At 33.8% G+C, this 23,944-nt stretch overlaps 3 protein-coding genes across 4 annotated transcripts; all 3 read left to right on the forward strand.

The window, feature by feature from the left end:
* The first annotated feature begins 3,869 nt into the window (after positions 1–3,869).
* On the forward strand, positions 3,870–7,338 carry LOC138317187 (uncharacterized). The gene is made up of 3 exons (XM_069258739.1): positions 3,870–5,025; positions 6,348–6,405; positions 6,923–7,338. The coding sequence occupies exons 1-3, from the start codon at positions 3,901–3,903 to the stop codon at positions 7,216–7,218; spliced, it is 1,479 nt and encodes a 492-aa protein (XP_069114840.1). The 5' UTR covers positions 3,870–3,900; the 3' UTR covers positions 7,219–7,338.
* A 3,465-nt stretch (positions 7,339–10,803) lies between these two features.
* LOC138317458 (uncharacterized) lies at positions 10,804–17,152 on the forward strand. The gene is made up of 7 exons (XM_069259136.1): positions 10,804–10,952; positions 12,098–12,360; positions 12,817–12,897; positions 13,317–13,436; positions 13,924–14,045; positions 14,399–14,973; positions 15,497–17,152. Exons 2-7 carry the CDS (start codon positions 12,121–12,123, stop codon positions 15,724–15,726), a joined length of 1,368 nt encoding a protein of 455 aa, XP_069115237.1. The 5' UTR covers positions 10,804–10,952; positions 12,098–12,120; the 3' UTR covers positions 15,727–17,152.
* A 238-nt stretch (positions 17,153–17,390) lies between these two features.
* On the forward strand, positions 17,391–22,849 carry LOC138317457 (uncharacterized). Of its 2 annotated transcripts, XM_069259134.1 has the most exons (7): positions 17,392–17,516; positions 18,961–19,229; positions 19,595–19,675; positions 20,290–20,412; positions 20,889–21,010; positions 21,198–21,772; positions 22,226–22,849. In XM_069259134.1, exons 2-7 carry the CDS (start codon positions 18,978–18,980, stop codon positions 22,453–22,455), a joined length of 1,383 nt encoding a protein of 460 aa, XP_069115235.1. In that variant the 5' UTR covers positions 17,392–17,516; positions 18,961–18,977; the 3' UTR covers positions 22,456–22,849. The 2 variants fall into 2 exon arrangements, with proteins under 2 accessions (XP_069115236.1, XP_069115235.1); XM_069259135.1 differs by lacking the exon at positions 19,595–19,675 and having other exon boundaries at positions 17,391–17,516.
* Positions 22,850–23,944: the final 1,095 nt, after the last annotated feature.

Consider the following 23,944-nt stretch of genomic DNA (forward strand, 5'->3'; position numbering starts at 1 on the left):
AATTTACTGGTAAATTGTTAGTCAGGCAGTTACCAAACAATACCAAATCATTTCAAGATGGCTACTTCTTTAGCTGCACAACATAAAAGACTTTCAAGTGTCCCCAGCGATAATGCAAATACTTTGTCATATATTTCCAGAAATGGTTTATTTGGTTTATATGTTTGTATTGTGCTGACGTCATTTCTAAACTTTAATTTCTCCAGCTTGTCAGTTCATTAAAAATATAACCCAGGAACGTTTTAAGTACTTCATACCCAGACTACATACTGACGATCTTATTATTATTTGTTTCCATTAGCAACCTTCCGTTGGTTTTGAGTGTCGTAAAATGACGCCCGCTTTTATTAGTTTTTTTTCATGTAATCCCTCAGAGCTGGAGTGCTGTATATGTACGTGACATTTCATGTGTTAGATTCGTGCCGTACTATCATAATATGAACCAAGCGAAGTCTGATTCGGTCAAGAGCTTTACTGAAAATATTAATGTATGTATTGATGGCTATCAAACCCTTTTTTATACTAACACGCAAATGGTCGTTTGGAGAAGACTTACTGAATAACATACATATGGCAGTGGTCGAAAGGCCACGTTGAGTTCTGAAAAAAAGCGATCACTGAAGCGAGAGAGAACGTTGAAGAGCGTGATGTAGTTACGATCAAATGAATTTCTGTGGTATATGGCATTGCTGCGAAAACGGATGTAAATGTATCTGAAAACTAACTGGTAACCTGAAACTATTTTATACTTCATTAAACCTGAAAATATATCACATCAGTACGAATAACCTGCCTTGAAGTCTGCTATCTCGCTAAAAGCATATCAACAATTTAGCCATAGATCTTAATTAAAAAGGATTGATGATTTATTTCTTCATTTGAACTAAATATGAAATTCAAACAGATTTTCGAAGACAATTTTAGAGACATATAGCTGTGGTCAATAGCAAGTATACTGATTTGCAATTTTGGCAAGAAACCATAAAAAGTAGCCTGCGATTAAAAAACACGATTTCACAGAGTCATGGAAGCTTTCATAATCCATCACATATATTGTTAGAATTGCATATGTACAGAGAGACTGTGGTATATTCGTGTGGTGGAACTATTGCCCTTTTATAGTGCTAGATCACTGAAGCAATACAACCCACTCGGTCACATTATACTAACAACATGCGAACCGGTCACCCTGCTCCTTTAATTCCGAGTGTTAAGCAGGAGCAGAAGCTACCGCTTTTAAAGATTAAGACGGATTCAGGCCAGGTGACAACACCCAGTGTCTAGCTCACAGGATTGAGCGCTCAACCGAAGGCCAAAAGCGAGGTGGTGTAAGGAGAGAAGTTATGAAGAAAAAAATTACTTGCCGTCTGAATGTGTCAATAGCGTTAGAATTTTTCTGTGTGGGCCAATTTGTTAATCTGTGATTTTATAATTTTCTAGTTAATGTGTTATCTACATGAACTTCAACGTCTTATTAGTTTTTTTGAGACGGATTCCAAAACCCTTCCCTTTTCCCGATAGTTATGGTCCGTCACAGTTCTTGCATTAATTTAGCTGTATTTGTATGATTACCATTCACATACATTTAATTACCAAGCTGACGGATGTGTTTCACAATGATGTAGATTAATAAATATAGGTTGCTCTGGTTAAATATGCAATAAGCAGTTCTGTAATCATTAATATTGTTTTGTCCTCTAAAAGTAATCTAATTATCCTGTCAACTTTAAAGGTTAAAGTGCTACACCACTGAAACATACTGAAGCAACACCAAGAAACACATTTAACCTGGTTTAATAATAATGCCTAACCACAGACCAGCCGCTCTAAATCCTCTGCCCCGATTGACCCTGGGTAGAAAAATGGTGTAGGACATATTATAATCAATGCAAATGGCACCGGACGTCAGACGAATGTAAATATAGAAGGCATAGAGCTTATAATTCAAACAAAGCTGTGACATCGACAGCAAGCAAATGGATCAGTTTTGTTGGGAACATTAACACCCTGTCATTGAACTGAGAAGAACTAAGAAATGGGTTCCACGAAATTTTCGTTCTATGGGGCATTATTTATGTTAGCTGTGATTAAATGTAAGTATGAAAATATAACAAGGTGTTACCGCCAGACGGGCCGTTTTCTTTACTGATACAGATGTGCTAGAACAAAATGTGCAACGATTATCTTTAAAGTCTTTTATAAATATCTGTATCTGTATGATTTTTTTTCATGATATAGACGAATTTTGAAAAAAAAATCCTGTTGTAAATTGTACAGAAACAACGTTAATTCGAAGTCAAGATGAGCGATAACGATTCGGAAACTTTTGATAAAAAAATCTTGATTATCGCTAAGAGAAAAACTGTATGCACTTGGTATGATTCGTTCGGGTTGTATCTATAAATTACGAACACTGACAAATTCAAAATATTTGCAAAGGTAATTATTTGCATAGTATCACAAGAAAACAGGATAACCAAACTACGCAATTTTGTTTTATTGATTTATTTAAGCATTAAACTGCTTTCATGGGGAATTTATGGTCCTACATGTATAATTCTACCATGATTGCAGACAATTTGAATAACGCGCGTTAGCGGTACAACAAGTAAACCACGCATGTTATTTCAATGTTGATAAATGACTCGATAACCTGCCCCATCAATAATAGGAATGATAAACTGCCCCATCAATAATAGGAATGATAAACAAAATACAATCCTAAAATACATTATCATCAAAAATAATTCGGGAATAGAAATACACAAGAAAGAGGACGATTTTAACACTAACAAATCCTTTGTTTTATCAGGATTTATCAGGATTTTATAATTAGATTTGTTTCCCTATTATTATATTTGATCAATATATTTAACCAGGAATTAGATATGAATATAAAAGCAACATATCTTTACATGAAACATAACTGTTAAGTATATGGGTTGTTAGAATGTATCGTTAAAACAAATTAAATTATTCATCATAACATCAAAGGATATGACGCATCCTGTTTATCTTCACTTGAAGATTATAATGCAATCTTTAAATATAAAAATTCTGCAAGAACGAGCTTTTCCTTTTTCTACATGAAATGACAATATTAACGGTTTTATTTCGCCTCTTTGTTTTTATGTAAAATAAGAAAATGGCATTATGGAAATGATTTATTTGAATATCGGCTGAATGTTTATTTCGCCTTTAAATATCGTCCCACCATTAATCTTGTCAAAGGGTATGGAAAAGGAACATACATGTATAAACTCTCTTACTCTGTATTATTCTCTTCTGTTTTCAAACTGATGACCAACCAAATGAACCAAGGAATAACAAATTTATATACGAATGTGGATATTCGTATTTATTTATACTTATATATATTTATTTTTTTACAACATAAAAGCATAAAAAACATTGCTTTTGTTTTAAAACTCCAATTCTTAATACATTTCAATCCATAATGAAATGTTCTATTAATGATTAAATATTTCAGTATCCGGATATTCAGTTGCAGGTTAAATTGTGTGAAAAGTCATATATCGTCCAATCTCCATCGTAACAAAAACCGGCATGGACGCATATAAATTTGTAAACACATACAGCGGAATTAATTGTTACATTTATCGTACAAAGGTTGGTCAAAGTCAATTCAACTCGGGTAATTAAGGAGTGGCATTCAGATTTTCTAGACATACTAATATTTATCACAAAATTCGCAACATTCACGACAAATATAAGTGAACAAAAGTGATGCTCAATGGAATACTATAAAAAAAATCCATTAAATTTTAGTTCGTTTCTCTCTTTGTAGTTCACAGAAGCAACGGAGACACCGCTGCAATGACAGTGCATATGCTGGGCATCATGAAAAATCGAAATATTGAAAACGTTACAACATTCAATATGGTTATAATGAATTTAAACAGTGACACAGCAAGTGTTCATATTTCATCATATGGTGGACATTTGGGAAATGTTACAATCCAGAGCAACGGTGTCCATACCGAACGTTTCAGCAGTGATTTCGAGGTGCTTAATTCTGGGCTAAGCCGTAAGGGAATCAAAGTGATTTCTGACCAACATTTGTCGATATATGGCATCAGCAAGCATCGAAATGGATTTGAAGGTTTCTTCTCGATTCCAACCAGCCTTCAAGGAAACCACTATTTTGTAACAACAGGAACGTCGTCTTCAGAAATTCTTGTTGTTGGTATTTACCAAGATACGTGCGTATTTGTAATTCTAAATTCAAACAATACACGCGTTTTGTACAACGGGAATAGCTACAGCAATGGAAGCATCATTAAGGAGAATTTAAACGAACACAGCACAATGCAAATATATAGCGAGGGTGATTTGAGTGGAGTAGAGATCGAGGCCTCCAAAACCGTTAGTGTGTTTAGTGGCAACAGAGTTAGCGGTCCGTACGCTGGAAGAAATCACATGCTAGAGCAAATACCTCCTATAAACCAATGGACTAAAGAATACGTAACAGCGCCTCCAAAGGGCTATTCATATGATTGTCAAATAATGTCGGGGTATCCAGACACGTATGTGAATTACACATGTTCAGAAAATGGCGAGGAAAGCACTAGTCTGCCAGAAGCCGGATCCTTTATAACACTGACATTTGGCGATTCGGTGTGTTCTCTTATTTCAAATAAGCCAATCATGGTAACGATGATCGTAGAAAAAGTTGACCGGCCATGTTTGATTACTGTGATTGGACTCGTTAAAATGACTGGAGGAACAACTGTGTATGTACCACCCAGTATAATAGATGCACAATTGGTCATTGTAAGTAATGGAAGCATTACGGTGGATCCTGTGGATACCAGTGAGTCCACACATATAATCTGTCCAAGCTATATCAATGGATGTGTAACATATGTGGACAATTTGAGGAATGAACAGAAATACATCATCAGCTCTCCCGAACAAAATTATCTTATTTCAAGTTTTTTCCACGGAAGAGGGAGTTCAAGAAGAAGGAAAATAGGGTATCCCATTCAACACTTTAACATAGAGGTAAATATGAAGATGTTCTCTTAGTAAAACATTATATTTGGTTTTCATCGTGCTAATTCTCCTATTCCGGATGACGGTCATTGAAGGAAGGTCTTCTTTATATCAGAAGTGGATGCATACGATTTATGAATAGCAGAACGGTATCTGATTACACAACACGGTCAACGGGAAAATCTGTAGTGTGTGTTGCAGTTGGACTTCAAAAAAAAAATATGACGTCATAAATACAATTTGTTATATAAGGTTTAAAATCGATCCAAAATCCGTTTGCAGAACGGCAATTTGAACAGATGCAAGAACAGAAACGGATTCATTCCGGTCACGCTTTATAGATAATTGGATGGCCAGTAGTACGCGTCTTATTCCCCGAAAGGTAGATGTTAAACTAAACTAGAATGAGTTTGTTTTGCAAATAACAGTGATGGTATTTTATCTCAATAATTTTTGTTGCATTTTATCTCCAATAATTGAAATAGCTACGTACTATGTTACAATGATTTTGAATTAAATTTTTTACAAACAATAGATACATGCATCAGGGCAGTAGCACTTTAAGGTATTATAACGCTTTCGCAACAACAGTTTACCAATATAATTCAATGTTGCTTGTTACGAGCATTTCCATTGGCTTAAAAATTTACTTTATCAGCCCATAAAGGAAAAAAGGGCGTCGCCGTTTGTAACGTCGCTTCTGATTGGCTGAGATGACGGCGTAATAATTTCATAGACAAAAGAGTCCCAAAATGAATTTTAAATGTTGAAGAGATTATCTTTAGTAAATTGAATTATAAGGATTAATTTGAATAGATTTTTTATGTTATGGAGATATAACACAAAAATCTGAGTGTACTCTCTTCATAAACCGCTTCGCGGTTTATTTAGAGTACACTCAGATTTTTGTGTTATATCTCCATAACATAAAAAATCTATTCAAGTTAATCCTTAAATATTTACATCCACTAGCCACTTCAACACTATAAACTAACCACGACAACGTGGAGTCTATAGGAGTAGACTGACACCCAATGAGCATTATGACGTCACTAATGTTGACATGGTAACGTCATCTAATCACCGTCAAAATGGCTGTTCAATCTTGTGTATTTAATCGTCGTTGATAAGCTGTTTTCTTGGTCTTACGTATACAATGTTAATACAGATACCCTAAAATGAGTTTATAATGTATATGTAAGTATTAAGCTGCCTTCCTTTATGGAATCTGTGGTCTATATAAATGTCAGAGCTTCGCTTGCAGACAATCATCTAATAACACTGTTAGAATCAAACCGTTTTAAATATGTTTGTTATTTTGTATTATCTAGATGGAGCAAACAATGAGGGAAGATTCAGATGTTGAGTGTGTTGAGAGTACCACCGATGGTAAGGCAATTGTCGTCGAAAAAATCACTATATAGATAACAATCATTACGATACTAGTAATTTTCACAGGTTGTTTCTTTCAAAATTTTCGGTGTTCATATGGCCTTTGCCATGCATGTTTAGCCTAAGAATAGGAATGGACACATATTGATTTTAATTTATATCATTGTCAATCATTTCATAAATGAATGACCTTATTCCGAAGATGCCTGCGAAAACCATCTGGAACGTCATATCCAACTTATGCAAAATTAATTGGATTCAGGAAAAAATCACTGAAATAAAATATTGATGTTATCATTAGTATGTAGATTATACAATTTATAGTTCAAATGTTAGAATTTCCATACGCCTTAAGATAATAAATGGAATAAGCGTCGGTATGACCTTCCGAAATGTGTTGGATTGAGACACAAGAAAGCCTACCCGAGTCTATTATTTGTGGCAAATGTTCATTCCGTGTTTCATATTGCGAATAGCATACCTTTGCTCGTTATTGCCAATTCCATATTTCCAGATCCAGAACTACCGAGGACATGTCAGTGCTGTAGTTCCAACAACTACACGACGGATGAACTTGACAATATATTGCAGCAGTTGAGGAATGAGTTATATGTCCAGCCGACTAAGACAGTGAGGTACACTCGCTCTCTAATCTCTGCACCGGATCATAGGGTCTCTTCAAAGGTCATAGGTTACACGTGTGGGTGTGTTATAGGATGTCTTGGCTTGTGCTTGTTGGTTTTTGACAGGGACAATATCCTGACAATGATGAAAACCATTCGAGAAAATCTTTCTTATAAGAAACTATAGAGTGATGAAAGCAAGTGTTTTAAACGAATGTGGTATTATATATATCTTGAACAAAAAGTACTAGACTAAGTCCAAAGCACAGCTCCCAAACTTTTGAAAATAGGTAATGATTATTAGCAAGCTGTTGCTCCCTGTTCCTCATAAGGCGTTTCATTTTAATCTAGCAAAAATGTCACTTTTAACAAATAATCATATTATTCTATTAATAACTCGTCCCAGGTCTTTGCGCAAAGTAGGTTTAATTATTGTATTCCAATATTGTTCCAAGTTTAAATGCGTTCTTGTTTTGTAGTTTCCATTTTGCTTGAATATCGTATGACATGCAAACAGTTTGATAATACAAAATGATCCATCGATTCGAAATACATGTTGATGAATATAATACATGTTAATGTGTTGAAATAGGAAAATATGTGTGATATACGGACATATTTCTACAATATTTTTAAAGATGGTGGTTCAGTTGTTAACTCAGCTTTTCGTTGAGACTTGATCGTTACTCTGACGGATATCATTGAACATTTACCTTTCAAAAATACTTGCATACAACGGTCAAATGTTAGCAAACTCGAGATCTACATCCTTCCAATTCTTCTCAAACTGGATATTATAATACATAAAGCAGTTTTCTCCAGCACAAATCAATGTTGGTGAAATATATCATTGTAACTTTAATCTGTATATAATATTCATTCTCAAAAATATCGTTTGTTGTTGAATAAATAAATGTCCTGTCACCATCTGTGAGGGTGGCCTTTTTAATTCAATGTGATTCGTATGTTATGACTTGTAAGTGTGTAGATACATAATTATCATTACGCAATTTATTTAAAATATCATTGTTTTTCTTTTGATAAGAATTCATGCTAAAATCCTAGTATTGTTATGTAAAACCTGCATTGTTTAAGTAAGAAATTAAAAAGATATCATTAAGATACTTGAAGGTTAGAAATTTCAGAAAATGTCTCACATATACTGGAGAAACATTGTGACGTTTCGAATCTTTAGTGCCCGCGCGGGTCATTTTTTTCAAATTGAAGATTTTTGCTTTGCAATACGGCTCTGTGTAGTTCGCGGCAAGGAATTCGAAATTCTAATATCATCATTTTTTGTTCTGTTTTATCTGTTTGAACTAACACTCTGTCAATTCAAATATGTTGTAAATGTCACCTATAATTGATCTGTTGATGTCGATATTCATTTTCAGACAAGATAAAATAACCAGTTTTTTACCAACGAAATATATATTGATTCACCCATGAAATATATCGCCCTTCAGATGTCACCCATGAAATATATCGCCCTTCAGATGATTGACCGGTAGCTTGGGTGGCTAATGCTGTTAATAGCGTGCCGAAATGAATGGAATCATTTTAATCGTTTATAATTATACATTTACCGTAACGGTATATCATAAACATGTCAATGTACGTTGTAAAGGTAACCAATATTTGACTTTTAAAATCATCGATTCATACTATACAAAAAATCAAAAAACAAATATGTTGTTTTAATCCTTTCCAGAGAATATTTGTCTTTACTTTGGTCACTTATGGAACCAATATAAAAACCCATTAACTTACCATTGTTGCATTTTTGTAAATTAATTCATTGTGTAAAGCTTGTGAGTTTGACCTTCATCCTTTTAATATTAAACTAAACTACAATACGCCGTAACAATAGTCCTGTTTGATTAATTCTAGGGTCGCAGTGGGCGAGAGGTTAATGTGTATTTAAATTGTATCAAAAAAAGTATTTCCGAAAACAAAGTCCCGACATTGTACCAATAGTCTTTCTTACCTTTGGGTTTAATCCGCATCGGAACAGTTTCGAATTACTAGCTATATGTCGGTAGTATTACCCGGGTACGCAGACTTCCTTCACCTTCTAAGTATGAAACGTTCTTTATTGATCCTGACTAGTTAAATATGACCTAAAATGAAAAACATTGATAAATTATTTGCAAAGTTCATATTTAAGCTCATTTGAGAAAAGATAAAAATTAACGAATTTAGTTTGCTGTACAATTAAAAATATATTCTAAAAATGAGTTCAAGCAGATTTTAAAAATAAAGTTAGAAAAATCATAAAAAATCATTTTTGCGATAGTTGAAATGTAGCCAAGTTCACAAATTATCCTTTTATGAGAATTAATTTTAAAATATCTGAATTAAAACTAATTAAATTGCTTTAATATCGTTATCCTAAGCACGAGGTGTGTTTAAAAAATATCACCATTCTATTCAATATCCAAAACAACTACTGGATATGTTTGTTGAATTTGGAAACCAGTTTTATGTTATGAATAGGTGAATATATTTTTTTTAAATGAAGTACTGTCACGTCCTACACTGTTATTGCCGCTGTTAGTCATAGTTAGAAGATGTCTAAATCATACCTTATTGCATAATAAAGCTGTAAACACAATTACATGTACATGGTTGATAAAAATGGCATTCACAGGTTGTATTTTAATTTTTTTACCAAAATAAACAATAAAACATTTTGATACTTTTTAAAATCTCAATAAAGCAAGAATTATCAATGGGCATCGTTTTCATATGATAATTCTACGTTTAACTTTCAGATGTGGTTATCTGATGATGTTCAACGCCTTTCCGTAATATATATCAACTTGGTTTGAGAGAATAGTATACTCACCTGAAACCGAAACTTGACTGACATTTATTTTTCATGGTTAAATAAAGTTATAATGATGAAAATCTTATATCAATATCCATTTATTCTTGTTGAACTTTTGTTTACAAATATATGCATACTAAGTAGTATTAATGAAAGGACAGCCATTTCTTTACAATGTATATCTATTTGTTTAGGTTTTGTTTGACTATATTGTGATATATTCTTGTTAATATAGGTATATAGCCAATTGTACTAAGCATACTGTCGATACCAAGTATAAAGTATTCCAGCAGGTCACATGTCTAGCCAGTACAGTTTATCTTAAAGCAGTGCACTTAGTTATCTTTTAACAAGGGGACACAATCCTAAACTATGTAATGTCCTGTATAATTCGTCATGATCCTGATCCGTAGATTAGTCTATCCCTTTGTAACTGTTACGTCACTACCTGTCTGTCTGTTAGTCTTGCCTTCCGGTGAATACAGTATGCAATCAGAAGTAAATGTTGTCGTCTCTTTTTAATCACAACTACCAAACACTACAAACTCCTTATAAATAAAACATCGATTTCACTCTTTGGGCGTTTGTTTACAGAATATTTCATTCAAATTGTCTGCTGATATAGGTTTAAAAATACATGTATAATTGTTTTGACATAATTTTAGTGATATGTTAACGTCACGGTATACAAAAATACAGTGTACATGTAATAATTCCAGTATTATTTTCTTAAAATTAGATTCGATATTCTACAGAAATTGATTTTTGTTTTGTTTTGTAATTTTTCCACGAAATCATTGTTCTTCTTATACAGTCTTATACATAATTTTGAAAGACCGCGTATAGATTAATGTTATCGTGTTAGTATCAATAGTACCAATTCGCGGAAATAAATATATTGTGGTTTCGTTTCTATCAATACACATATCGATAAATAGCATTTAAGGTTTTCAGAAATCCTGTATTGACCTTCACAGAAATATAATATTGACGTTCACAAATGATATTTGTAAATAACTTATTTAATGATATGTAATGCAGATAACACATCATTCCGTGGGTGTGATCAGGACGTGAAATAAGTATATCAGGTAAGTATGAATAGGTTTGTACCAACACCTGATTAGGATGATGTTGGAGGCTCATTACATCGATGTTTATTGAAATGATCATGAGGTTAATAGTTGAAATTGAAGTTATCGGCCTTCGTATGTCCTATGAGTAACATAGCTATAAGCTAAATCCTTTATTATTAAAATGCAAAGTTTCAACATAATTATTTTGTAGACGAAATACTGAATTCTAATTCTTATCCCTTCTATGTATATTCAACTTCAATTCACGCGGTGAAATAGACGCCTAAGTCATTGTATGCAGATACATATACGTGTACTTATTTAAATCGATACCCTTGTTAATCAGATACATGGATGTTAGCTATATATAGTAATAGATCAAAATGTGTGTTTGCGTCGGCCATGTGTAATAGATTGTTACCTTAAACGTATGATACACTGTATGGGTAAAGTCTATTGTTATTTTCCTATCTTACTCTGTGGCACTGTCATGTAAACGTCTAGAGAGTAATGGATATTTCATCCAAAAACATTATGACGATGAGTCACAAATTTCAGTAAAAATGCTTTGATCTCGAGGACAGATTATACACCTTGATATATACAGCTCCTTTTTTTCTTCCTTACCAATGTTGTGAAACTTGTCCATTGTATATCATATATAGTCCTTAGTAATTATTGTGTAACGCTGCAAGACACAAGCCAGGTCAGGTTATAGAGGTTTAATGCTCCATGAAATCAATACAAAAGGAGAGAAATGTATATTTAGGCTCTATATTTATACAATATTTCAACAGATCACGAAGTATTATATACAATACATAACAGACTACAACAAACCTCACACAATGAATACAAAAATTAGCTTGAAACTCACTATCTCATTGTAAAAAGGAAACTGAAAACATATTTCATCAGTAACGAGTTACCACGAAATCCACACCCTCTGGTTAAGTAGTAATCTCAAATAGTCTTGGTGCATATATCTAACATTCGGAATGTATAATGATATACTTACGTCCAGTCATGTATCTACATTGTATAATGTCTCAATGTGATAGCGGAAACGACTGACAACTGTATAAATAAACGAATCATACTTTGGAAAGTTGCGTCTGCAGCAAAGTGTTATTCTCAAATTTTCAATATATCACATAAAGGTATAAGCAAAATATCATAAACTATGAATGCGGAGATCATCACTGACACCAGTAGGTGCCTTGACGTCACGAATAAACTCGAGAAGTTTGACGTCATCGCAGTTGGCACCGAGGGAGTTCACCTTGGCAAGGATGGCCCACTTACATTAGTACAGATTGGAACGATTGATGACAATGTGTATCTATTTGATATCCATACAAACAAGGATCTCTTCACCAAGGGTAAATTACAGGACGTACTGACATCGCCGGGAATCACAAAGGTACGCCGTAATGTCTCTAATAACCCTGGTGACTGATTTCGGTGCTTGTTGCATTGGTGACCCTGCCGTGCGAAGAATGATAATATGTCAGGCCAAAAGTGACTTTGTGCAATTTGAAGAAGGACAATGTGCCATGCGAAGAGCGACAGGGTTTTTTGGTCGTATGGAACATTGTAGCTTTTTGTGTAGTATGTTATCGTTCTTCGCACGGCGGGGACAACAATGTGATAATGTGTCATGGCCGAAATCAAAAACTATAAAAATGCAATGTTCTCAACAATACGGAGTTTTCATACTGAACAATCGCTCAATATCCAAAAATGTAATTGTATTTCTATTTAATCTAATACCAAAATATTTCATGAAAATTAATCTCCGCAACACATGTCCGCAATCTAAAATACAATTGTCTAACAGGACATTAAAACATTTCTCTCATATTCCATTGATAAATAGGTGATGCATTCTTGCTCTGTGGCAAGTGCCGCCCTCTACTATCAATTTAACATTCGACTCCAGAATGTGTTTGACACTCAGGTAAAACAAAAAGATTGATTTCTATATTATATTGATCGCTATAACATTAACTTTTTTTAAGTTGATATTTCTATCTCGGGTGCAACATTCGTGTAAGAAGCTAACGATCGTTAAGTCCTCTCACACGGGTTACTTAATTCCTGTCTTTAATGTATTTATTACTAGCAGAAACATGAAATGTTATTTGATATACAGTAAACTTGCTTTAGGGACCACCTCTGTATAAAGAACACCTGCTTAATAAGATAACATGCATGGATATCCAATTAGTGAATATCAACTCAATTTCACCGAAATAAAAAAGACTTCAAGTGGGTTCTTCTGGTAGTCTTTAATGACACGCTTGAAGGTATATTTATTATTTTATTTATATTTAAGTCACCATATTTGTCTCAAGTAATACACTGATCCATATTTAGGTAGCCAACCTGATGATAGAGGAGAAAAAGGGGAGAGAACTCGTCTCGTTATTGAAACTGGAGGAAATATGCGAGAAATATTCGTCAGTGTCAAAGGTCAAAGATCAAGTTGCAGAAAAGGTAAAACATCGAATTTATAACATTATAATTCCTTTCACATTTACTAAGCAGGATAGGAATACTTGAGTGTGATAGGAAGTTAAAATAGGTGTCGTGTTGAGTGTGGTAGTCGAGGCACGTGTTGAATTCTGAGCGTTCAATGTTAAATTGAGAGCCATTTTGATAAGTATCACGTCTCGCTATCTCCTAGAATTTCAACTTTTATCCAAATAGCTGTTCAATTAAAATGTCTACAACCTGTTGAGAAAGAATACCGAAAGGTATAGTTATCGCAATGGACATTTCCAACATACAAATGCATCTAACTTCAAAATAACTGTTTAGTCGTCGATAAGGAAGATACTGTGTATCCCTTCACAATACCTGGTTCTAATCTTCAGAAATCCCCATGATACTTTGATCACCTGTTATATTTATCGTTTGTCCATCCGATTTTAGCCAGGTTTTTGGTGGAATTTTATGGTAGCTTGTTCTCCTTAAATAACAGGACATGGGGATAAGAGAGATGGGCAGTCTGTGGGATAGGCGTCCTCTATCTGATGATATGGTTCAATACGCAGCAGCTGACATCATCACTCCTGTGCAGGATGTGTACAACGCCATGAAAAAGTAAAGCAGTCACCTTAAAAAAAATATAAAAAAGAAAAAAAAAAAAAAAAAAAATATCAATACGGAGCAGCTGATGAAGCATAACTCCTGTCCAAGTAGGGTATAATTCCATGAACAAGTTAAACATCCATTTATTTACAAACAATGTATAAACAAAAACAGCAAATAAAAGCAATTCATTACGAAGCAGTTGACATAATAACTCCTGTGTTGAAAGTGCACAACGCCAGGAAAAGTAAAAAAAAAACCTCAATAGCATTATCATGTTCAAACCTGCTTAATACATATATTAAATCAACTATCAATAAATGCAGTATGGAAATGACATGTTTTTTTCTATTTTCCTCTCTTAGGTTCATAGACGAAAATGAGCTTTTAGAGCAATTCAACAAGCGCATAGAAGAGGAAATTCTTTACTTCGTCAATGAGAAAATGCGAGAGCAGCGAAGGAAGAGAGTTAACGAAGCGATATTACGTGTTTTGAGAAAGATTGATCAGCGATATTCACCTGAAACAAACTGGAAGGAATTGGACGACCCTGATGTCATAATGGCTATTGAGAGAGTCCCCTTCAGGGAACTTGGCGAATTTTCGCCTCTTATATCTCGGCTGAAGTACCAAAATATGCAGCAGGACTTAGATAAGGTGGAGGAGAGCTTTGCCTCGGAGGATGGCATTACCAACATATTGAGCGGGCAGTTTGCTAGTTCGCTGAGAACTGCACGTAGCTGTAGGGAGGGTGTGATAAAGGACAGAACAAACGCCATATTAGATCGGGTTATCAAACTAACACTGGATCACATCCGTAGGAATTATGACGTCACCACGCCATCGTCGCACATCTCACGTTTCGAGAAGGATATCCTGACTTGGATGCGACCATGCCCATCAGGGGAACACGACCCACGATACAATAAAGTTGTACTAGGTATTTCAAACATCAGGCCCGATTTCTTGAAACAAAATTAAGTAAAAATTGACTTAAGTCATAAATTTTCATATAAGTTACATAAGGAGAAAAATCTTAAGTTTAGACTTAAGTCTACACTTTTGTTCGAGAAATCTGGGCCAGATGACATATAGTTTTATAATAGCAATACATATTATAACAAACTTTACTTTCCCGTTATTTACGAATGGGTCTTTTACCTCTCTGTTGGTGCGATCAAAGAATTCGATTTTGATATAATCAGTTTCACTTTCGATACTCCATTGCTCCTCTTTGGCTTCACAAACATGATGCAGTTGATTTAGACCCAAATTGACCAGAAATATCTGTTCAGAGGGGTCAATCTATATACCAAATTTTGCACGTAGCTATTAGTTCGAACAGAGAAGTGTTGAACTTATATTTGTTAATCTAATTTATAATATTATTTTAGAGAAACAAACCATGGTATATACTCCATCAAATGACGTTTTTCGTTAAATATTTAACGTCTATTTCACAGCTTTATATTGGAAACTGATGGAGTCTGAACTTGACGATACTATTCAGACGTTTGAGCGAGACCCGGATGAGTTCGTCATGTATGAAGGGCACTACAAAAAGGTCAAGTTTTTCGCGAACCGAAGGTCAAAGGTACCTCAGGCCATAAGGTTGAAAGCGTCAAATTTCCTAGGAGAACTCGACGATATGTTCGGGCCAGGAGTCATTCCAGACAATCGATCTGCCCGTTGATATGAACAGTGGTTTGGATAGCAGTAGGTCATGGGTGGATTAATAACTGAATCAAGTCAATTTGCCTCGCGTATTTGAAACAGACAATTAATAACATGATCAGGGATATTGATTAATCATCGACCACCAGATTGAGCATTCTGTGATCAATTGACCTATTTGTAGATTTAACATTTAAAACATTTTCTGTTGTTGTATTTGTTTTGTTTTTGTTTGTTATTTACATGAAGTTTCACTGTGATAAAATGAACATTACAGTTTTAATATCTATGTAATCTATATGTTTGACTGTCTATATATCATAAATGACTTGTGTTATCCTGCACAACGCCTCTTTGTAAGCGAGGTCTCCTGAGGAAATATCAAGGTTAGATGAAACTTTAACATGGCCAGTTTCACAAAGAATAAAGGCCGTTCTGAATGAGTTTATATCACGTAAAAAACGATCTTAATGTTATTTTTCCCTCCATATATGTGCTTTAACTTAGTTTGAACAAAGGCAGTTCTTTCATTTTGATCCTTCATATAATCTTGTAGTTTTTAAAGTTGTAAAATAAAGCTGCCATTTAATGTTTAAAGTGTAACAATACAAAAAATGAAGAAGCCTTGTAATTTCAGTGCTTTCTTTTAATTATAAAAAGATATAGTAATATCTATACCTGCCTATTACTTATTGGAATCTGTGTGGAGCGTGGTAAATCTCATCGATGATTCCGTACATCATGATATTTACTATTACCAACAACATGCATGCTAATGTCATCGATACATATATCATATTATTAGTAGAACGTTCGCTTGTTTCAGATATTTATGGCTGTGATAGTTTGACATTTTTCTTAATTTACTAATGTTTATGTAATTCAATGTTTATTTTGACTATTTTACAATTGTTTGGTTGTGAGAATATACGAATTGTTAATAAAATATGTTGTCAATCTCTTTATAAATGAATAAATAAATATTACACTGATAATTTTGACACGTTTATTTGTTAGATATATGTTCACTAACAAACTAGATTCCCATCTCGGTCAAATATACAAGATGCAAGAAGCTTTATCTACAAAACATAACGAATGCCAACATTAAAGACATACTAAGTATAAGTAAGCATTTATCACACAGAATCATTTATATTGAACACAACAATACATGAAGATGAATAAAGAAAAAAAAGAAGCATAACTGCACAAAAATGTATAAAATGTAGATATATTGTAATTGAGATATTTATAGATATTAAATGGAAAACTTATCTTCACACTTGTTCAACAAAGTATTAACTAGATTAATATATTTTATTTAACGAATCGTTATCCAGATTAGGTCAATGTTCTCTGTTTAATCATCATACGATATCATTTGACGATAACAAAGTAAATATGCATATGAAAGCTATGGTTGCGAAAGGAAAAGAAATCTTTGATTGACTAATCTCCTTACACACGTGCTCCATAAGTATTTAACACATTATACATGCTTCGTAACAACTCATTATACTATACTAGTGGGAAAAAATGAAATATCATATATATTTTTTTAGCTACGTATTTGACCGAATGCATTGACGACGAGTTTTAAGTTCAATTAGATTTGTCGGTTTTTCCAAAATAAGTATTTGTTTACCGATATATGAACCACGAGCTCGTTCAATACACGTATGTGTATAGAGTATTTCATTTTGTTGTGCAACAAGGAAGCGTTAAGTTAGATGTTGTAAACATAAGCAGATTCAGTGCAGCAGTTTATCACACAGGCTGTGTATGGAATAAGAGCAACATTTGAAGGTAAGTTTATATAAGTCTCTTGGGGGTATGTTTCTTAATTAATGGTCAATTTACAGGTAATATTATTCAGCAAAATATATTACTTTTTAGACAAAGTGACTATTATATCATTAATTACTGATTAAAATAAACTCAATTTTATCGGGCAAGAGGAATGTACTGCTTTCATAGTTATTTATTGTTGAACGGTAGACAAAAACCAACATATAGTCTTACTGCCATAGTGGAATGCACATGATAAGATAATTATATATAGGTGAATGAATACATATATGTCACAGCTAATGCGTATATTCCATTTAAATCGATGACCTAGATATCCAGGTACACACGTGTGCCTATTGATAACATATGTGTTTCAGTCACGTATAGACCTCGAGATATCTTACCTGTGCTAATACATGTGTAACAAATTCATGAGAGTTATATACCCTTAATACTTATAAGAATGTGGTTATGACAGGTGGAGATGTTCTGCAAGAATATTATTTGTGTGACATAGACGTTTATATCGACGTATAGTACTAGACTATGTTTAATGCATATGCTTTATAGATGTCCATGTTAACAATAAGCAAGTTTCATTAAAGATTCATCACGCTCCAGTCTGGGTTTTAGACGTGTTTACAGCTACAAACATATTCATGCTTTCCTTAAGAAGATTCGTACCATGTGTACGGTACCACGATTGGCGAACAAAGGAACGCGCTGGATAACAGACCTAAGTTTTCCCCTGTGTTCTAAGTATATAGGATATAAACGCAGTGGTTACATTATATCGACATACTTTGAAATACGTTATCTATGCTTTTTCATACACCTTCTGTTTTGCTTTTAACAAAGACAAAGAAAACATGCCATTGACAAATGAAAGATATAGGGTCCGTCATATTTGATCCAATTGGCACGCTTTAAGAATCGAACCATGTGTACCAGTTCGGTTTTGTTGGTACGACACGTTCCATTACAGCGGGTTTGTACCGGTATTTCTGTTTAGGGAAGGCACTGATAACTATATTGGACTTGCCTCAGAGAATATTCCCTGAAGGAAGTAAGACTATTTCACACGAAAGAATTTTTGTAATAAAAAAGACATATTAATTTATTATGATTTTCAATCGTCTGTAATATATATTGCAAACGATATTCACCCCTTGTATACGGCGCGCATGTGAGCGATACGAGTCGATACAAGAAAACGCGTTTTGAGGGGGAAAATATTTTCTTCGTGTGTCAAAAAACAAAATAACACATTCCTACCACCTCCGCAAAGGGACAAAAATATCAAAAACAAAAACCGTGAAATACATAGATATCAATAATTGTTGAGGGGAAAATGCGCTTTGTGTTTAGTATCGGTGTATTCAATGTAAGAACATGTCGACTAATCGTAAACTGTAAAAGAATGACACCAAAATTTATCTTCACCTATTTACCTTAATAGATAAAAGAGCAAGCAGAATGTCACAAACAAGGAACGTGGAGGTTGTTACTGACGTAAACAGGTGTCGTGACATCGTGAAGGAACTGGAGAAATCTGAAGTCATCGCGGTAGACGCTGAGGGGGTCCAGCTTGGTAAGGATGGACCCCTAACTCTACTTCAGGTGGGGACGGTCGACCATGACGTCTTCCTTTTTGACATTCATACAAACAAGGCTCTTTTTACTGAGGGGAAATTGCAGGACCTTCTGACATCACCAAGGATTACTAAAGTATGCGAGAAATTAATTTGATTATTAATATCCTATTCACATATATCTCATAATCTTTTTTAAAAATTAGTAAAATAATACACATACTATGTATATTGCACGTCCGACGTCTTGTTGAAGGAAAATTCACCCCCTGTATCAGTGGTCAATGGAGCCTAATTTCAGCACTAAAACATTTAAGACCAGACACTTTACACATGAATTTAGGATACAGCAAAGTTGCTAAACAATCAATATAACACAATATACATTGTGTATATTCCTTTACGGACCTTTCAATATCAAATTGAATTTCCCATTATCTCCCAGGGTTCATTGCGGTCCTTACAACCACAATACATTCTGAAAATTCACGTCATTTTCAGGTGATTCATTCCTGCCATGGTGACAGTGCTGCACTATACTTCCAGTTTAAAATTCGTCTCCAAAATGTGTTCGATACACAGGTATGATTGTTATTTTGTTTGAGTTGCTCGATAGAAATGAAGGTAATTGGAAAAATATGGACCGCAATCGACTTTAAAGTTAAAGGTATTGCTTTGAAAATAGCATAATATCGTAACCTGTCATGGAATATGTTTATTTTATTTAAGGATTAACTTGAATAGATTTTTTATGTTATGGAGATATAACACAAAAATCTGAGTGTACTCTAAATAAACCGCGAAGCGGTTTATGATGAGAGTAGACTCAGATTTTTGTGTTATATCTCCATAACATAAAAAATCTATTCAGATTAATCCTCATAATTCAATTTACTAAAGATAATCTCTTCAACATTTAAAATTCATTTTGGAACTCTTTTGTCTATGAAATTATTACGCCGTCATCTCAGCCAATCAGAAGCGACGTTACAAACGGCGACGCAATTTTTTTCCTTTATGGGCTGATAAAGTAAATTTTAAGCCAATGAAAATGCTCGTAACAAGTAAAATTGAATTATTACGGTATAGCAGTTACAATAGTTCTCTGCTAAAGAGAGGAAACGCAGAAACAATAACCATGCGATTGCACTATTCACTTTTTACCTACTTTTTCTTGTTCTTTAATTCGGATTAAGGTTGCAAACCAGATGATAGAGGAAAGCAAAGGGAGAGAACTTGTCCCGCTTTTGAAGCTCGAAGATATTTGTCAGAAATATTCCTCTGTGGCGAAAGTCGCAGATCAGAAGGATGCAGTCAAGGTAAATAGCTATATCACACTGATCACTTTATGTTTGATATTGTCTGATATTTATAACGGCTGATTTCCATTTGTTTTTATGTTGATTAGCTATTTTAAAAACCAAAGAATCATTGTGTGCGTATTCCAAGTTCTTTCTCAAATGTTACTACTCAATTACACAAGCTAATAAGTAAGACGTCATACCAATACGCAGAAATTGACCACAGATAAGATTGCCAGTATTTAGTGATATCAAATATATTCATAGTCATATACGGTGTATTGTAACGTAAATTTGAACTAACCATCACAATTACTAGTTATATTGAATTGTCTTGTTGCGTGCCAGGTTATTGAGACCTTACACAGATCTGACATAGCTTAGTGGCAATTTATAACGGTACATGTTCCAGAACATCTGGATCTCGTCTTCGTGTAAGAGGCTTGTATATCACAGTATCTGCTAACCGGCTTTTATCTAATATATTTTGGCAGGACCTGTGGGTAAGAGAGATCGGTGATCTTTGGGCTAGGCGTCCAATGTCTGATGACATGGTGCAATATGCTGCAGGTGACGTCACAGCCCTTGTTCCAGAAGTGTACAACAACATGGATAAGTAAGAAAGCCATATCCTCAGACAAATTATATTATTACATCAAACGCATGAAAATGATATATACATGGATATTTTCACCAAGCAGTTATATCGAAGTTCAATCGGTATGACTAATACGTTCTAACAGCAGAACTTTTTCTGTTACTATATATTTCTTAGAATATACCTCCTATTTTTCTTTCCTTAGATATATCAAGGAACACGGGCTTCTCCATCAATTCCAAAAACGCACTGAAGAGGAAGTTCTTTTCGAAGTCGATGAACAGGCGAGAGAACAAAGACAAAGGCGAGTTAAGGAAGCTACTAATCGTATTTTGAAAACAATTGATCAGAAATATTCATCTGAAGCAAACTTGAAGGATATAGATGATCAAAATGTTATAATGGCAATCCAAAGACTTCATGTCAATGAACTTGGTGCATTTTCGCCCCTCATCAATAGACTGAAATGTCAGAGTATGCAACAAGGCCTAGATAATTTGGAGGAAAGCTTTCTTTCGGAGGATGGGACTTTCAATATAGTGAACGGAAGGTTTGACAGATCTCTGAAAACTGCATATAGTTCTAAAGATCCATTGATAAAAGACAGAGCAAGAGCTTTACAAGACCGTGTCGTGAAAATAACACTGGATCATATTGCTAGAAAAAATGACGTCACAACTCCACTGTCCCATATCTCACGTCACGATAAAGACGCTCTCAACTGGATGCGACCATCACCGTCAGGAGAGAATGACTCACGATATAACAAAGTCGTACTAGGTATGTTTTGCTTTGTTATCTTTAAATATATTATTGCTATAAGTAACAATTAGCATAATAGAGTTCCCCATTAGTTATTGCTGAACATAATTAGATATACAAATGATTGGCAGCAGCTAATTTATTTTTTTTTAACAAAATAACATTCTTTTTATGAGTACATTTGTATCTACACCTTTACATTGTCTTGGCTTTATTGAACATGGTATCCATAGCTGAATTAAACGCAGTCCGGAACTAGACAAAACACAATTAGGATTGCAATATGAGATGTGGAAAAAAAAACATACATGGATGAATTTGGCAAAGTACTATTTTCCTCAAAGTATCAGTTGTGATCCCGTTTTCTGACACAATAAACGAAACACGTTCGAGGCTGATGTTCCAGCCAGCAACGCATTCCAATGTTGTTACATTCGTGAATAATTTCAATTATATTCTTTTGTTTTAAAGCATTATATTGGAAATTGATGGAAGCGGACCTTGACGAAACTGTTCAGAGCTTTGGACGAAAACCGACCAAGTTTACTATGCATGAAGGATACTACAAAAAGGTCAAGTTTTACATGCATAAAAACACATCGGTACCTCAGTCAATTAAAGTTAAAGCAATAGATTTTATGAAATCACTCGAGGGAACGTATGGCGAAGGAGTGGTACCTAAACATCGAGTAAGTCGTTAACATCACGCAAAAGATAGACAACATGTTACTTAACCCCAAAGAAATAATGAATGAATGAATGAATGAATGAATGAATGAAAGAAAGAAAGAAAGAAAGAAAGAAAGAAAGAAAGAATGAATGAATGAATGAATGAATGAATGAATGAAGGAATGAATGAAGGAATGAATGAATATCAATAACTCACTGCATAACTGAAATATAAATAATTGATAAAGAACGAGAACGGGTTTTTTTCCAGGTAGCTGCAATATCATTTAATCATATATATGAATGTCTTAAAGATGTTATCTTTTTTTTTAAATCTGACATTAAATATATTAATGATGCCGATGTTTGTATGATGATATCATTACTTCTAGCGTTGTGCTCTATAAAACATTTTTTAAAACATGATCTGATGGAATATTTATATCGCTGATGCATCCTGGTTCCAAAGCATTTGGATCTCAGGGGTTGATTTAGCTAGATGGAACTCTTGTCATATTTGGATTTATTTAGTTGTTAGCTCAAGTTTCCCACGAAACTTGAATCCTTACAATGTGGATTTATTTTAATGTTGAAAATAGTTCTGTGATATTTTGCCATTTTCTAAACTGTACTTTTAATTTATGCATGTATTTATTATCGTAATGGTACACGTAGTACACTAACATAGAATCACAATATCTTGGAACTTGTATACATTCATACATTATGTACTTGATTATATGTAGGACAAGGCATTTTTGTTGACATGTAATCAATTTGAATTTTACAAAAAATAATAAAATTTTCGATTCTAAGAATGTCCTTGAAAATATTTATAATAAATAACATCGAGAATCAGTTTGAAAAAAGTTGTTATTATCAGTGCTAATTATATCTTACAGAATCTGGTAATGTTTTAATGTGCATATAGTAATGTATGTATCTAACGTGACGCTACCCAAATTGGTACGTTACCCAAAATAGTACACTTTTAATATATATGAAGCAATTTTTTTCGTTTACAATCTAAACTGACAATAATTGTCTTGAACAATCAATAGTAACTGTGACATTTTTCATGTGTCATATTCTTTCATGTTGCTTATTATCTCTATTTAAACATAAAAATAACGAAATTGTGAAAGCAACCGGGAAATGACGTCATGCGACAACCCAAAAAACACCATTTATTTTAAAACAAGGACAGATATATGACTTAAATCAACTAAAATTTGTTTGAACTTTCCTTAAATGAATTTTATTTTTGTCTATACATTTATTAATCAAATGTATGAAGTTACCATTTTGTTTACTCGAGCCTGCTGAAACACCGGGCTTGACCGGGGATGTTTCAAAGTTCTCTTTTTGAAAGTATATGCACTGCTGACAAGTAAACAAATCATAAAATTAAAACTAAAGGCATCTATTAGTTGAAGAGAAAAATCTGAATCCATGAACACGTTTGAAAATTTTTGGATAGCGTCACGTTACACTTTAAAATTATTTAAATTGGAGTAGTGT

The sequence above is a fragment of the Argopecten irradians genome, chromosome 3 (assembly GCF_041381155.1).
Source record: "Argopecten irradians isolate NY chromosome 3, Ai_NY, whole genome shotgun sequence".
Lineage (NCBI taxonomy): Eukaryota > Metazoa > Mollusca > Bivalvia > Pectinida > Pectinidae > Argopecten > Argopecten irradians.